The sequence below is a fragment of the Malus sylvestris genome, chromosome 2, assembly GCF_916048215.2.
Source record: "Malus sylvestris chromosome 2, drMalSylv7.2, whole genome shotgun sequence".
In the NCBI taxonomy this organism is placed as follows: domain Eukaryota; kingdom Viridiplantae; phylum Streptophyta; class Magnoliopsida; order Rosales; family Rosaceae; genus Malus; species Malus sylvestris.
In genome coordinates, this window is record NC_062261.1 from 7,485,962 (window position 1) to 7,503,009 (window position 17,048).

The following is a 17,048-nucleotide window of genomic DNA, read 5'->3' on the forward strand; positions in this document are numbered from 1 at the left end:
CCAGTATTAGAAGGATATAGTGATGCAAATTGGATTTTAGGGAGCACAGATAGTAAATCCACAAGTGGATATGTATTTACACTTGGTGGAGCAGCTGTGTCATGGAAATCATCTAAGCAAACGTGTATAGCACGTTCGACAATGGAATCAGAATTTATAGCCTTAGATACAGCTGCTGATGAAGCTGAATGGCTTAAAAATTTTCTGGAAGATATTCCATTATGGCCCAAGCCTGTGACTGCAGTATGTATACATTGTGATAGCATGGCTGCACAAGGTCGAGCCAAAAACGCTGAATATAATGGAAAGTCACGACATATAAGGCGACGACATAAAATCATTAGACAGCTACTCAAGAATGGAACTATCTCCATTGACTATATTAAATCTAAGGAGAATATTGCCGATCCTTTGACAAAAGGCCTATCCAAGGATCAAGTGGCATTTACATCGAGGGGAATGAGTTTAAAGCCAACTCAATGAGTTCTAACTTGACAGAAACCTAACCTAGCTAATTGGAGATCCCATGGTCTAGGTTCAATAGGCAAACTAGTTGAGGAAAACTCAAGGTAAGAAACACACAATCCTTACTTATTCCTATGATGGCAAACAATGTGTTACATGTACGACGTAAAGGGTGAATCATTATTCTTAATAATGCTAATATCTTATAGTTGAGATGAATAGAACAGGCTATTCTTAGTTAGCATTACCTATATGAGATTGATGTGGGGTCGCATCTTTGAGATTTGATATGGCTACAATTCTCTAAAGGTCTCATGAAATCAGGATATGTTCAGGACCAAAATGAACACAACCGTATGAATTGACGTGTGTCAAGATGTGATATGTGTGATACTTCTTGTTTTGATTTACTACTAACAATGATCAATTCAAGATATTAAATTCACTGCTTCATTAGGTAAATCCGATAAGTACTCACTAGAGAAGGTTCAAGTCCAAAAGACACCTATCCCGATGCATATTACCTCTCAGTTCTCTGGAACAATGTTACTGATTTCGTTAGTATCTTATTTTCTATTCAAATGTGGGGTATTGTTCGAGTTTGAATAGGAAATGTGGGGTATTGTTGGAACTTGTGAGTGGGACTCAGTCCCACATCGCCCAAACATATTTCTCAAGTCCTCTTTATAAGTCTTTTCTCTCCTTTATGGTTTGAAAAGAATTGGGCCAAAGCTATGGATCTTGGACCCTACAAATGGAGGTTTGGGTGTATATATTAAATGTCAAAGATGGGCCTTGGGCCTTGGGCCTCTTGGGCTCGGATTGACGGAAAAACACAAGTTTTATTTTTTCGTTTTGAATTTTTGGATTCAGTTTTTCCGAAAGGATAAAACTAAGGGAACAGTTACGTCAGTTTTGTAACTGATAAGGATGAACGGTTGCGTTTGTTCAAGTTAAGCCATTATATATATGGCAGTCCGCTCATAAACGAAATAGAGATCAATCCAATCATTCCTTTTACTCCTTACAGAGAACAACACTACCAATTCGTCAAGAATCCAAGTTCGTGTGCAAGAACTTGGATTAGATAGTTGTATCCTGCAAGATAGACGTCCTTTGAACTACTGCACTGGTGTAGGGGCGTATTTCTGTCTTAGGAGATTGCTCTGCAAGCCTCTATCTGCAACGATCAAGTCAGTTATTTGTGATTTACATGCAATTTCGTTAAGTGTTAACATTTTAATATATTACATCTTTGTTGAATTTGCTATTTGCAATAAACTGTGCTAATCTTATATATATTATATAAGTAACATTTGATTGGTTCTAACACACACAAAATCAGCCCGGTCATCAACATCCTTTGAAATATTAGAAAACTCCCCAAAAGTTAACATATATCAAGTCTCAAGCTCTAATACATACAATTTTCATTTTATTACTCCTTTGAACAAGATCAAAATGAACAATCACAATGATCCAGTATCCACATATAAATAAGATATAGAGTTCCGTGTAAACATTAATCTGCCCAAGGTGACTGTAGTTGCAACTAGAATTTATATTTATATTACACATATTGCATATGTCAACAAGCCAGAACCAGAGGGACGTCCCGTGTTATTTCTTTTTAAGTAAAACAGATCGTTTCAATTATCAAATATTTAACCTAGGTCGAAAACGGCACCGTTTGGCATGGGTGTTTAAGTAAAAAAGAACTTGCACAGCAGCGCCGCGCATGCTACAAAAGTTCAGATTCTCCGTCGGCAAGCTTAGAACTTGAATGGCAGTTCCTCAATTTCAGTGTTGATTTCCAGTGCAATGAGGTGCTGGCTTCACCACAACGCGCAGCATTGGCTGCGCAGCAGCAGACATGCCTTCACCTTGTAGGCTTTCCGACTACAGCAGAGGGGTGGACAGTCGCTTCTAGGCTTGAGTTCCGGTGAGGGGAGGGCGGCCCTCTGTAGCTTCGCCACCAGTCAAACCCTAGTGATAGTGCTACAAAGTGTTTGATGTTATCTTCCTGTGAGCACGGACATCTCCTATATAGGTAAATTACCCAACTGCATCCCAACTATCATGGGACAGTTGAAGCCTAGTAATCCTCCATGTTTATACCACAACTAATGCACATACACTTAGTGTCTTACAAACAAGGAATTTTATCCTCCAGATGGTTTTGACTTTAATTAATTAATTCCACGTTGATTATCCTTATAATACACAGTGACAATGCACATGGAGTCCTAACACTTTGGACTCTCTAAATTTCTTCATCTCAATCTATATTACGATCAAACGACAATGCTCGAGCTCTAGCATTCCCGACTTGCAATCAGGATCAGGGCACCGAATTCTCGTGATGTTCTCTTGAAGCTTGGAACCCACGTATTCGACTAAGCAGTCCGTACAATATGTATGGCCAATTTCTGCAATTTTTTATACCAAAAGACTCGGATGCAGCCTTAGACTCAACACATATTTCACAAATAAAAGCCTCCTCATCACTTTCATTGATCTTCGAGTTGGAAGACTCTCCGAATTGATTAACTTTACCACGCGTCTTGTGAGAGCTGTACTTTTTGTCATGATTGTTGTGGATGAATAGTCGTCCTTAATCTCGAAGGGATTAGGTTAGGAGCGTTAACTATTTATTGGTCATTATTTGTTAGGTAAATTTTTGGAGGGAGGGTTGGAGGGCTTGAGGCTTTTAAGAAACTTGGTTTCTTCAGCTTCATCTTCATTTTAATCATCATGTCACTCAAGATATTTCTTTGATTCTGTTGTATCATTTATCGACCTACCCGAATCTTAATTAGGTTAGAAGTTTGGGAATAAATAGTTTCATCTTCTACTCGGCCCTTCCCACACCGAGTTCATCGACTTCGGCCACACAATGTTATCGAACTGTAAAGATCAAAAGATTTCAACCTAACCCAATAAACCAACGGAAATTGTACCTGTAAAGAAAAAAGAAAAAGAAGGAGAGTAGTACCTGGAATTTAATATATCAGTTCAATATCTACTGAGGAAAATGCTTGTGAAGAACAATGAAATTAAGAAATCGAGGCTCATGGAAGAACCTTGACCTCAAAATTAGCTTAATGCTATTTGCTTAACAATTCTCTACACTTAATTAAATAACTCTCTACACACAAGAAAATAGTGGAAGATAAGTACTGCCATATAGAAGTTCTTGAGCCATTACGAACGTCATTTTGCTACAAATGAGGCCCTATCCTAACAACTAGAAAAATAAATGCTTATTTTAATCAATATAAAATTGCATACAAACTCGGTTGGAGTTTGAAGCTGCTGAAAAATCTTCACCTTTCCAATGATCCATACTCAAGAGCTCAAGCACAGAAACCTTGGCCTTTGGCTTCAAAACACCACCGCGAGAATCGATGCCAATGTGACTAGTCGATTTTTCATTTTTGGTTGTTTTAAAACTAAACTTCGGAAAATTTTCACAAACACCACGTAAGGGAGTATCACGAAAAGACCGCGGTGCTTTCAAGGATAGGATTGTCTACAATTTCATTAGGGGACTGGATTACTGGTTTTTGTGCTAACCTTGGTAGAGGCAAGGTTCTAGCTAGCTAACACATTTTGGGGTGTTTTTATTGGTATGAAGCTTGTGTGAATAACGGAATTGAGAATATTTTGGTGACTCTAATTTCTCGCTTGCTTTGATATATATAAAATGTTGAAGTTGATTATTGATCATCCTTTGGGAAGTTTGGTTATGAATTATTATAATCTTATCAAAAAGTTGGTCTTATGAATTTCTGAAAATTTATCATGAAACGAACTTTGCTGCTAATATTTTGGCCTTTCCAAGATTATCCTGCAATCGAGGTCCCTTTTTTTGGTGAGTTCTTCCTTTTCGTCATTTGATAATAATCGCTAATATTGCTTGCCTGGTTGGCTTTGTGACATTTTTATGTAGTTTTTCTTTTCTTTCCGAAATTATGCCTCGTTGTCGACCAAAAAATAAAAAGACATATGTTTGTTATTTCTTTTTCTGCTAGGTTTATCGTATATACTTATGATCCTAATTTTACTTTGAGAATAGCCAATTTTTTTTAACATCATATAAGCATAGATCCCAATTAAAGATAACAAAGTAAAAATACCATAACTTCATGTTCAATAGGCACAGAAGCATTGTTTCTGACACGATGCAAGCGCACAAACTTTCAAACAGAAAATGTCAACAAAATCAATTACTGAACGAGTTCAGATAAAAATTGATGAAATCAAGTACAATATAAGTTCCAGAAGATACAAACACAAAAAATAGTTATACCAAGTATTTGGAATATTTGATGTATTTTTCTCCAACGAAATAGTAAAACCAAGTATAAGGAAATATAGATAGGAAAATATTAGGATTCAGCACTGCAACTCACAACACAAATTTCATACGGATATAGAGTACCATTTGATGAACCAAATCCAAACAAGAATATTATGAACTGATCAGCACTTCAACATGAACATGCAAACAGTCAAATTTTCACAAAGCACTTGCCCAACTGTCAAACAGGTCAGGAGGGAGAATGGGACGACAATGCTCGGGACTTAGCGAACCTGAAACGCAATCAGGAGTGGGGCACGGAATGCTTACGATGTTCTGTCGAAGCTTGGTGGCCACGTGCTTGATCATGCAGTCCTTGCAATAAGCATGTCCACAGTTTTCTAGGGCAAACCACTCGGATGAAACCTTGCGCTGAACACAGATTTCACAAACAAAAGAAGAGTGGTTGCTGTCGGAGGAGTGTTCTGGTTCATCATCCCACTTTTTTGCAGGAGGAATAGTACTATTTTTGAGATCTTCTAGTTCTCCTTCCGTAGGTGTTCTACTGAAGTCAAGGTTGGACCTGGCAGCATTGGGCAACCTAACAACTTCTTCTTCTTCTTCTGATGGATGCCAAGATTCTTCTGACCTAACCTCTTTCTCTTCTGATTGGTAACATCTTTGATCTTCTACTTTGGATTGGTAACAGTATTGATCATCTTCTTGGTACTGATCTTGTCCTTCCTCTGGCCTAACTTCTTCTTCTTTTTCTTTTTCTTCTTCTTCTTCTGATTGGTAGCGAACTTCTACTGGTCTGTCTTCTTCGTCTAATTGGTACTGACGTTGATCTTCTTCCTTCTCCTCTTGCCTAACTTCTTGTTCTTCGACTTCTTGTTCACTGAGAGGAGTGGAGTTAAGATCAAGTTTGATTCTTTTATTACCCACGTCATCGTCGTCATTGTCATCATAACCACCATCATCATAATAGTCCTGATCATTGCCGTCGAAGTCATCATGATCATCATCACAACCTCCTAATTGTTGGTCCCAATCTTCTGGCCAAACTTCTCCCTCTAAGTTATATCCTTCGGCGCCTTCACTGGGAGCAGGAGTGTAGTTAAGGTCAAGTTTGATTTCTTCAACTTCTTCTACTTCACCGTCACCGCAATCCCTTTGCTTTACGTTGTTGGACCAAGTACTCTCCAAGAACATCCTATCGTCATCTTCTTCATCAGTAGAAGCAGGCATGTTTAGATCCAAGTTAATCGTTTCATTTATTTTCTCCGTTTTGTCGGAAGAAGTACTCGAACTTGACCTAGTACTTTTTACTTCTTCTTCCTTATCGCCATCGCCGCTCGAGATGTTTCTTCTAGCTCGCTTGCTTGGACGATTGTCGCTGCCGGACGCATCATAATCACTGATCTCGATCTTTCGCTTTTCAGAATTAGGGTTAGCCAAACTACCAAAGCTCTCCAAATTGTCCTTGATCTCCATAAACTTTATATCTTTCACAAACTGACTGTGAATTAGGGTTTGAAATTCTCTTAAGCTTTGCACCCTTTCGTCTTCTTCTTTCAAGTCGCACACTTCTTGTAGGGTTTAGGTTTGCTGTAAAGGATTGTAAAAGTAGAACATGTTGGTTTAGCGTGAGATCTTCGCTTAAATAGGAAAGTACGTAGATACGAATCCTGACCTTTTTCGGTTCGAAGATCAAATCCTTACATAAAAGGGGATCCATCAAATTCGGAAAGTAGGGCCATGGGCGGCCCTGTAGTAACGCTGAGCTTTTATTTGGGCCTGGGCTGGACTAACCTTTCAATCTTCAAAACGGACCGTGTTGAAAAGTTTAAGAGCGAGTGGGACTAGAGCGCTACTACTCAATCCAGGCCGGACTAACCCGGTCTACATCAAACAAACTCAATTTTCAGCTCATCAAGTATTTGATGTAATGCATGTTAAGTATATCTCGGCATCACTTGACAAACTGCGTGGAGAGCACTCAAAAAATTCTTTCGTTTAGCACTCATCAAATTGCTTTAGCATATATCGATTTTTTAGCCTTATTCCCCCAATTTGCATCATGAATCTGCTGCCACCGACTACATCTACATAATATTTTATTATTAGATTTAAATCTACAAAATAAAAATTGATGTTTAGGAGAGACTAGTTAGCCTTATTCCGGCCTTTCCTTCTTGTCTCCCTTGTGAGTTGTGACTAGAGCTTCCCTGATTCATAGTTTTCCATCCCAAATAAATAAACATGCCCATTAATCTTGTTGTCGACTTTAAATCTCTTTGCTTTTAAATTCATTTAGCCCTTTCCTTTGTCAACCAAATTCATTTATCTGATTTTGGTCAAGTGATTAATTTTCATCTATATGAATATATAATTTCTGCAAATTTGAGCTTAACTAAGTTGACTAAAGTGGTATACTTTATCTGTTACATTTGAGTTCCAATCCCTCCTCATATGTAGATGATTCTAATATATAATGTAATTGTCACTTAAGTTAGAATCTCTTCTTTGTATTTAAATGAATTTAATGTAAAATATCATATGTATATGAACATAGACTTAAATACGTAGAGTGTCATTTGTATCCAAATAGAGCCTTAAATATACTCAGTAATACTGAAAAGCTGCTAATATCCTTGGTTAGTAAAAGACCAAGATTATTTATAGCTGATGGATGGATATGTGTCTATGTTGCACATGTTATTTTGGCAACTGCTAATGAAGAAAACGCAGCCGACGAGGAAACCGCAACCGGCGGCCGCTCTTAAAACTGTCAAGCTACATGGTCTTGCTACTAGCCTACTACTTCAGAAGTGAAAATTGCTGTGCTTCTGGGTCATCAACCACGTCGCCAATGGTGAGCTTCTCCTTATCAGAAAAGAGATGTTCTAGGTTGTATGGCCCTACATCAGAAGGGGGTCCATTCCAGAGAGCCTTTGCAAGCTGCTTGTGGATCCTCTCAGTGGGATGAAAAGAATCCCACCATATATATTCATCAGCATTATCGCATAACTGGTAATCCTTAACTTCCTTTGTGCCTCCACAGCTAAATATGCCCCCATATGGTCCAGTTCCACAACAAGCATTCACTCCATCCTTGAAACCTACACAGTAAATTTAAGATCCAGTTACTACCGGTAAATTTATGTTTACCTCGTTAAAATTGTCCCACATCGGTGGGGTGAAGAAAACCAAAGGGGTTTAAATAGTATTACCCCACTCTAACTAACATCGAGGCCTTTTGTGATAAAACCCCACACCTGAGGATTGTGCAGGTGGTTAAGTGGGGACAGTATCGATATCGTTAGAGTGGGGCGGGCTCGGCGATCCAAAAATTCTAACATGGCCTCAGAGCCGATTTTCGATCAATTGAATCTGGGCGTGAAGCTGTGAAGTCACTAAGCTAAGTCAAAGCTCGGTGAAAGTCGCCGGAGTTTTCATTTGAGGCGAGAAAACAACAGACGGATCAAGATGTCTGGATCTGGAAGCTCGGAGGTGAGAACCCCAATCTTCTCCGGTGAGAACTACGAGTTCTGGCGGATTAAGATGGTAACGATATTCAAATCGCTTGGGTTATGGAAGCTGGTGGACAAAGGGATTACAACCCCTGACTCGAAGAAGAAGGAAGTTGAAGGGTCATCGGACGATGCAGTCGATGAAGAAATGGCTGCTGTGTTCATGAAGGATGCGAAGGCTCTAGGAATCATTCAAAATGCAGTCTCGGATCAGATCTTCCCACGAATCGCCAATGCCGAATCAGCTAAGATGGCATGGGATTTGTTATACGGGGAGTATCATGGTGGTGATCAGGTACGATCTGTGAAATTGCAGAATCTTAGGAGAGAGTTTGAATATGCTAGGATGAGAGATGATGAGTCTTTATCTAGCTATCTTACACGGCTGAATGAGCTAATTAATCAAATGAGAACATTTGGTGAATCTCTGTCGAATGAGAGACTTGTGCAGAAGGTTCTGATTAGTCTTAGTAAACCTTATGATTCTATCTGTTTGGTTATAGAAAACACAAAGTGTCTAGAGACTGTAGAATTGCAGGAAGTAGTTGCAATCTTGAAGAGTCAAGAACAACGGTTTGATCTGCATACTGTTGATACTACTGGTAAAGCATTCTCATCTTTCTCAGTGAATTCAAAAGAGCAGAATAGGGGTGAAGGTCAATCTGGTTCATCTCAGTTCCAGAAAAATTGGAATAATAAGGGCAAGAAATGGGGTTCAAAACCTAAGTTTCAGCAGAAATTTCCTGCTAGTCCTGCACATAATGCACAGTTAATGGGGCAGATAGGTACAAAACCACAGTGCAGGGTATGTTCTAAGTTTCACTTTGGAGAGTGTAGGTATAAAGGGAAACCTAAATGCTATAACTGTGAAAAGTTTGGTCACTGGGCTAGAGAGTGCACAGTAGGTAAATTAATGCAAAAGGCAAATAGTGCTAATCAGGTAGAGGTGACAGGGAACCTGTTTTATGCAAATAGCACAATCACTGAATCAAAAGTGAATGGAGAATGGTATGTAGACAGTGGTTGTAGCAACCATATGACAGGGGATTCTAATTTGTTAATAGACATGAAGACAAATGTGGTTGGCAAGGTTCAAATGCCCACAGGGGAACTCATGAATGTGGCAGGTTTTGGAACACTTATGATAGATACTAGCAAAGGCAGAAAATATGTCAAAGATGTAATGTATCTACCTGGGTTGAAGGAAAATCTGTTAAGTGTGGGGCAGATGGATGAACACGGTTACTATCTGTTATTTGGGGGAAAGATGTGCAGTATTTTTGATGGACCTTCATTGGATTGTCTTGTACTCAAAGTTGAAATGAAAAAGAACAGGTGTTACCCCTTGACACTGATACCAAATGATCAGGTTGTACTGAGGGCAGGTATTTCTAAGTCTACTTGGATATGGCACAAGAGACTAGGCCATCTGCATGTTAGGGGTCTTCAGCAGCTTAAAAACAAAGAAATGGTGCATGGTCTCCCAGTTTTAGAAGAAATGGATGAAGTTTGTGAAGGTTGTCAGTTTGGGAAACAACATAGAGAGTGGTTTCCAAAGAATCAAGCATGGAGAGCAAGTAAACCTCTAGAACTGGTGCATGTGGATTTGTGTGGTCCTATGCAGAATGATTCACTTGCGGGCAACAAATATTTCATGCTTCTTGTAGATGACTGTACAAGAATGATGTGGGTTTATTTTCTGAAATACAAGTCAGATGCATTGATATGTTTTAGAAAATTCAAGTCCATGGTGGAATTACAATGTGACTTTAAGATAAAATGTTTGAGGAGTGATAGAGGGGGAGTGTTAAAATTGTCCCACATCGGTGGGGTGAAGAAAACCAAAGGGGTTTTAATAGTATTACCCCACTCTAACTAACATCGAGGCCTTTTGTGATAAAACCCCACACCTGAGGATTGTGCAGGTGGTTAAGTGGGGACAGTATCGATGTCGTTAGAGTGGGGCGGGCTCGGCAATCCAAAAATTCCAACATGTACATATATGAAAAAAAGCATGCATACCATATTTGGAGGGATCCTCTATTCTTTCAAGGAGCCAATCATAAAAATTGGAGTTGCAGTACTTGAAATCCTTGAGCATATATTGAAGACTGTTGAGTACAGATTTTAGGGCATTGTTATGTGCTAGTGCAAGGGCAGAAGCTGCTTCAAAACATCCCCCTCCACCGGATTCCGGGTTCATACTGTTCAGAGCTCTAAAGGCAGGCAAGCAACCTAGTGGACACAAACTTAGGAAGGCAAACTTTCGCCCGCCTTTCTCATATAACGCCTGCATAAGATTGCAACAACCCAAACATCAATATGCCACGTTTTGGGATAGATTGTCGGTTGTCACTGATTGTACATAACCATGCATGATCTTTATCTCTCTCTCTTCATGTTATCTCGTATGTGACGAATCATGTGATGAGAGTGAGAAATGCGCAGTTGTTATATACAGCTGGTGATATACAAAGCTTTAATAAGACTTACTTGAATTGTCTGTGTCAAGTTTCCAATGACCATTCCCACAAATTGTTCAGGGTTATATTGTTCCTGCATTTTTGGATTGCCTAAATAACCACCCATGTAATCGTTGCTTCCCATGCTAGTGAAATAAACTGCTTCTGATATCACTTCCTTTGCTTCCACTTCTCCTAATTTTTCAGTCAATGATTTTTGCACCTCTTCAAAGTTTTTCAATTGTGTTTGAAGATCAATCGCCTAGAAATTACATATTGATCAGGAAAAACAGTCATAGACAAACCACAAATGTATATGAATCAACAAAAACATAATTGCCGTTTACAAACTTTTAATAAAAAATAAAGACTGGAGGGCACTAGTATTACACACAGTAAAGAGGCACTAAATCATGGTTCTATATGCTGCTTATTGGCCATCGATTGTATATTTCTGATCAAAAGTTTGTAACTAGCTCTATTTGTGCTTATTTTTTCGGAATCTAATTCAATTTCCTACACAATAAATAGGAGGATAATGATTCATAGGAATAAAAGACTGAAGGTTTTCCTACCAATCCTTGATTGGTTTCAGAAAGGACTCCAGCTCCACCAGATGCAAAGTTAACACCATTGGTATAATCAGCAGTTGATGGTTGTAAAAATGGAGGGATTAGTGGCAGCTTTGCATATTCAGCTGCATCATGAGCATTCAGCTAGTTAAGGTAATTACCATTTAAAAAAATTACGAAAAGCTTACATCAAGAGTACTTACTTACCTATATAATCTACGATGATTCGACCGTCGGAGAAGCGTCCGGTGGGAGTTTCAAAGAAGCCATTCTTCCCATATGGCTCGTAATGTGCTTGGTTCTCAGGAATGGTGGTGATGTGATTATTGTTGCCAGGATCAACTGTGGAGTCACCAAAGATGAACAAGGCAGCAGTCCTCCTGCTTAGTGTTTGATCACTACCACATGATCCAAACCCAATTGAGAAAAGTAGAGTACTTAAACAGATGATGATTTTTTATGGTTCAAGAGACAAATCTGCAGGCTTGCCATTTGAGATGAAATTACTCCCTTCTGTCCTCTAGGCGCTTGTGTGTATATATATACAAGTGGATGCCAAAACGTCATTAATTTTTAATGGATACAAATTACGTTGTAATTATCATCCTAAAGGAAAAGTCAATTAGTATAAAGCCAAATTAACATTGGGCATTTCACTAACCAATCTTATTCTAGAGTAGATATCATATAGGTCCTATTTCTTGTATTATAATTCAATTTAACCTTAATCTTTGTCAGGCGAAGGACTAGGATGAATTGCTAAGTCACATCCTCGAGAGTATTTTATTTGCAAGATAATATTAAAGCGACCGTTTTTATTTTTATTTTATAATTATATTAGCTAATTACGTAATGTGACAATTGATGTGTTAATAATTATCAACAATTACGATAAGTCGTAAATACATAAAATGTTAGTCTATTTTTTTTTAATTTTTTTATGAAAATGTTAGTCTATTTAGAAATTTGTTATTATCATAGCCAAGTCTTATGGTCAAGGGCTCAAAGGAGATAGTGAGATGCAAACGATGTCGTTGGCTGGTCAAATTCCAAAATTAATTCTCATAAATTTAGAAAAAATTGTTAAAAAGAGAAATGAATGTTCATGGACGGTGCGTTTCAAGTATAAGGGTTCATCCGTAATTATACCGCACAACGAAATCCTCCCTGCAATCTTGTTCCACAGCGACCTCGTTTTCGCGAGTTCGCCACTGCTCTGCAAACCCTAATTACTGCAATTTGAAACATCTCTTCCTCCGCCCTATTCCAATTCGATACCCCAATGGCACCGACGACTTCGTCGAAGAAAAGTTACAAGGAGAAAGTTACTCGCCGCAAGTGAGTTAAACATTTCAATTTTTTACTATTTTTTCACTTTCCGACGCACATTAGGCTTCCAAATTTCCAAGTCAATATATTTAGTCTTAATTTTGATTCAAAGTTTAAATTTTTATTCTATTTTTATTTTGTTTTAGTTTTTGTGAAATTAAGCTGCTTTGTTAAAATCTGGGAAAAAATTCAGCTTGATTTGCATTGTCACGTAATTATTGGGAAACGAATTTGGAATGCAGAGTATGTGTTTGATGTAATGCTTGTGTGGTGCTGCATGCAGGGAGGAGAAAGCGGCGGAGCAACCGGACTTGCCGAAATACAGAGACAGGGCTAAGGAGCGAAGAGAAGATCAAAATCCCGATTATGAGCCGACTGAATTGGGTTCTTTCCACGCCGTTGCGCCTCCGGGGAACATTGATCTCCGGTTATTATCTAATTTTTCTTGTTCAACTTGTCAATGGTTATGCCATTGTAGTAGCTAATTACATTTAAATTGGTATTTGCAGGGCAGCTGAGGTGCAGAAGTTATCCATTGAGAAGAGCAAGTATCTTGGAGGTTCGTGTTTGGCATTATTTTAGAAATTTGTTCCCACTTATTTGCAGGGTCTCAGTTTTCAGTGTAGTATTCATTTTTTACCATGTTTATGAAGTGAAGTGGGATAGAGACGACGTTGCATTTGTTGCTATCTATGAGAATTCACGAAGTCACCTAATCAATAGTTTTAGGGCTAGCCACTTTGTTTACATGTGGAAGGGCATTGACTTATTTTATGCTGAACTCGATTAATATTGTTCAGGTGATGTGGAACACACACATTTGGTCAAAGGATTGGATTACGCTTTACTTAACAAAGTAAGAAGTGAGATTGACAAAAAGCCAGATGATGGAGATGATGTTGATGCAAAATCTAGGTAATTCCGTAATTGTATATGGATTACTTGTCTTACTGTCAAGTTTTGTGTAATCTTAAAAAATTCAGTATTAAATTTCGCAAACATGATGTATTGGGCATTAAGTTCTGTTGATATTGACCTTTTCAAGTGTTAATATGAAGAATGATGGCCATATCTCAAGAAACTTCTTTAGCTGGGTACGACCTTTTTATAGTGTGTGCTAACACGTGTGTGCTTCCTATTCGCTGACAGAGCATCTAAGGAAGACCAAAAGTTGTCATTTCGCACGGCTACCGCAAAGGTATGTTACTTTTGGTGATATGATGAGGCAGTTATATTCTTAAGTCATTATCTGTTTACATTGATGTCTCATTTCTGTGTTTCAGTCAGTTTACCAATGGATAGTCAAGCCCCACGCCGTTATCAAAACCAATGAGATGTTCCTTCCTGGTAGAATGTCATTTATTTTTAACATGGTAAGAGCCTTTGTTTCTCTTTTGATATTAAGTCTGCTTAATCTAGATCGGAGTAGCCTTTCTTGGGAACAATTTCTGCTCATGTTTTAACTTGCCTGAACCTTTATAGACTTTGGGTGGCCTGTTCAGGATAATTGTGTGTTTAGTTACCACCTAAATCATGTGTGGAAGTCAAACTTTGAGTAGAAGTGTGTGTAGACACTTCTCTGAGAGCATCGAGCTTGCTATTGTAGGATACTGAATGAATGTGAACTCCCATTTTCCTGGCATTAACGTCTTGTTCTTGTATTTTGCATCTCAGGAGGGCGGATACACTCATGACATCCCAACCACCTTGCATAGGAGTAAAGCAGACTGTCCACAGACAGAGGTAAAAAGATTCTCAATCTTTCATGAGGTTTTCCCATCATTGTTGGACTGTTTATCTGATTTTGGCTTCTACTTTGTGTAGGAAGCGGTAACTGTCAATGTTGATGGTTCTGTACTTGACCGAATTGCTAAAATCATGTCATATCTTCGTCTTGGATCTTCTGGGAAGGTTCTCAAGAAGAAAAAGAAGGAAAAAGATGCAAGAGGTAATTTCCTATGCTGCTTTTGGTAAAAAAATGACTGAATAATCAGTTTTAAACAACATAAGACCTTGATGCAATTGTCTATAATAAACTGCCATAATTATCCTTATAAGTCGAAGCAATCAGATACATAAAGCATGTATTTCAAATTATTGTCCATGATAATAATTGTATGGGCATTTTGCCTAGATGGCTATATGGTTCTGTGCTTGGAGCTAAGTATCCCAAACTCGTGGTGAAACAGGGGAGCTAACAACCATTCCAGATAGTCATCTTATTCAACTCAGATTTTCAGACGGAAACAAAACCAAACTAAACTAACTTATGTCGGATGTTGGCATTTTAAAATATGCTGTGATGAGTGAAGCGATCAGATTCCATTATTTAATTTTGAGATTCCACACCAACTATTTTCATCCTTCATCCTTTCTGCGCTTTGTGGTTGTTTATTAGTGTGATTACTTGATCAACATTTTTTATTGGCCTCATTTATTTTTGGTACAGGAAAGATTTCAGTTGTTGGTAATGAGTATGCTGGAGAGGATAAGCCCTTGAAGCCTGATGTTGGGATTTCGAAGAATGGAACTAAAAGAGAGATTTTGCCACCACCACCTCCACCCCCTCCCAGGAAAAATCACATAGATTCAAAAGCACCACAAGGCCCAACTGTTGCCAGAGTAGATGAGGATGACATTTTTGTTGGGGATGGTGTCGACTATGTTGTTCCTGGTAAAGACTTGAGTCTAAGCCCTCTTTCCGAAGACATGGAAGAGTCTCCTCGGAACAAGGAAAGAGTTTCTTATTTTGATGAACCTGCTTATGGTCCCGTCCAACCCTATGGGGTGCCTCAAGAATGGCAAGATATGGTATGTCTATCCTTTCCTTTTCATTCTGGAAATTGTAGTACAACTGTATATCTGAACAGAAACTTGACTTTCATTTCGCTATGGATGAGTTCTTTTCTGTTGCATTGTGGGTTCAGAACGGATACGATGCGGCACAAACACAGCCAATGGTTGATGCCTACCAGGGTGAGTGGCCAGAATACCAATATGCAGAGCAAATGTCTTATCCTGAACAATACCTCCAGCCAAATATGGAAGGTTACGATGAGCAAACAGGCTTAAACATGCAGGATCCACGGTTTATGACTCAAGAGCAGAAGGATCGGGGTTTAGGATCCGTGTTTAAGCGGGATGACCAAAGACTTCAACAATTAAGGGAGAAAGATGCCCGAGAAAAGGATCCCAACTTCATCTCGGAGAGTTATTCTGAATGTTACCCTGGCTATCAAGAATACAATCGTGAGGTTGTTGACAGTGACGATGAAGATGACTTGTCAAAAATGGATATGGGTGGACGAGTAAGTTTCTGATAAAACATGAAGAAAATATGTTCGATTCTTTCTAAAATTTGTTGCAATCATTGCTTATGTTATCAATATATTTCTCTGACAGGCTAAGGGTCGTCTTCACCGGTGGGACTTCGAGACAGAAGAAGAATGGGCCACATACAATGAGCAAAAGGAAGCTATGCCCAAGGCAGCTTTCCAGTTTGGTGTGAAGATGCAAGATGGTCGTAAGACACGAAAGCAAAACAAGGACCAGAAGATCACTAATGACCTGCACAAGATCAACAAGATACTTGCTAGAAAGAAGATGGAGAAGGATATGGATGGTGGTGAGGGTGGCGGCCATTATGATGATGATGAACAGCCTGGCAAGAAGATTCGAGTTTGAAGCTAGTTTACTTATTAGGGAACTCAGAGGTCAGTCAGCTCTATGTTAAGAGTCTTGGCTTGTTTCCTTCTTAGTGACAAGCTCGTTGGCGTACATGGACCCAAACCTTGGCTCTAATACCCTGTTGAAATTTTTTAGATCGACGGACCCAGGGGACCCCACTTTAACTACACCGATACTGTCCTCAACTTTCCCCCTTGCCCAATCCGTCAGGTGTGGAGTTTTACCACAAAAAGCTTCGATATTAGTTAGAGTGGGGTAATCATATTTAAACCCCATTATTTTCTTTTCACCCACTGATGTAGGATTCCAACAAGCTCGGAGCCCATCGTTTGAATATGGAAGCAGCAAGTACATCGGAAACTGCCTTAACACCCGTTGCATAAAGTCATTTCTGATGTAGTGGTCGATTACGTACTTTCTGTAAATCATCATAGCATGTTCAATTATATATCTAGTACTCATATTGTAGAACCAACAACTCTTGTTACAGGCTAGGGGTTGAGTTTAAATGTCAATACATTTCTATCATATTTTTGTTGCAATCATTTCTTCTGTTATATATTGCCCGACAGGCTAAGGGTATTCACCGGTGGGACTTCGATGCCGGCGGCCATTATGACGATGATGAATAGCCTGGCAAGAAGATTCGAGTTTGAAGCTAGTTTGGTTATTAGGTCAACAAACTGTAATATTTAAT

General features: G+C 38.8%; 1 protein-coding gene and 1 pseudogene across 1 annotated transcript; one reads left to right on the forward strand and one right to left on the reverse strand.

Annotated features, from left to right (window-relative positions):
- Nucleotides 1-7,411: 7,411 nt before the first annotated feature.
- Nucleotides 7,412-11,827, reverse strand: LOC126608077 (GDSL esterase/lipase 5-like; annotated as a pseudogene).
- A 628-nt stretch (nucleotides 11,828-12,455) lies between these two features.
- LOC126608086 (suppressor of mec-8 and unc-52 protein homolog 2-like) lies at nucleotides 12,456-16,879 on the forward strand. The gene is made up of 11 exons (XM_050275855.1): nucleotides 12,456-12,673; nucleotides 12,948-13,091; nucleotides 13,174-13,223; nucleotides 13,465-13,579; nucleotides 13,814-13,862; nucleotides 13,948-14,037; nucleotides 14,339-14,407; nucleotides 14,489-14,612; nucleotides 15,114-15,475; nucleotides 15,592-15,972; nucleotides 16,067-16,879. The coding sequence occupies exons 1-11, from the start codon at nucleotides 12,618-12,620 to the stop codon at nucleotides 16,346-16,348; spliced, it is 1,722 nt and encodes a 573-aa protein (XP_050131812.1). The 5' UTR covers nucleotides 12,456-12,617; the 3' UTR covers nucleotides 16,349-16,879.
- Nucleotides 16,880-17,048: the final 169 nt, after the last annotated feature.

What these genes read in the sequence shown, in the direction of transcription:
- LOC126608086 (XM_050275855.1), top strand. Translation starts at nt 12,618, where the DNA reads ATGGCACCGACGACTTCGTCGAAGAAAAGTTACAAGGAGAAAGTTACT. An exon ending in GAGAAAGTTACTCGCCGCAA is followed by an intron (nt 12,674 to 12,947) that starts GTGAGTTAAACA and finishes TGCTGCATGCAG; the next exon opens with GGAGGAGAAAGCGGCGGAGC. An exon ending in AAATGGATATGGGTGGACGA is followed by an intron (nt 15,973 to 16,066) that starts GTAAGTTTCTGA and finishes TTTCTCTGACAG; the next exon opens with GCTAAGGGTCGTCTTCACCG.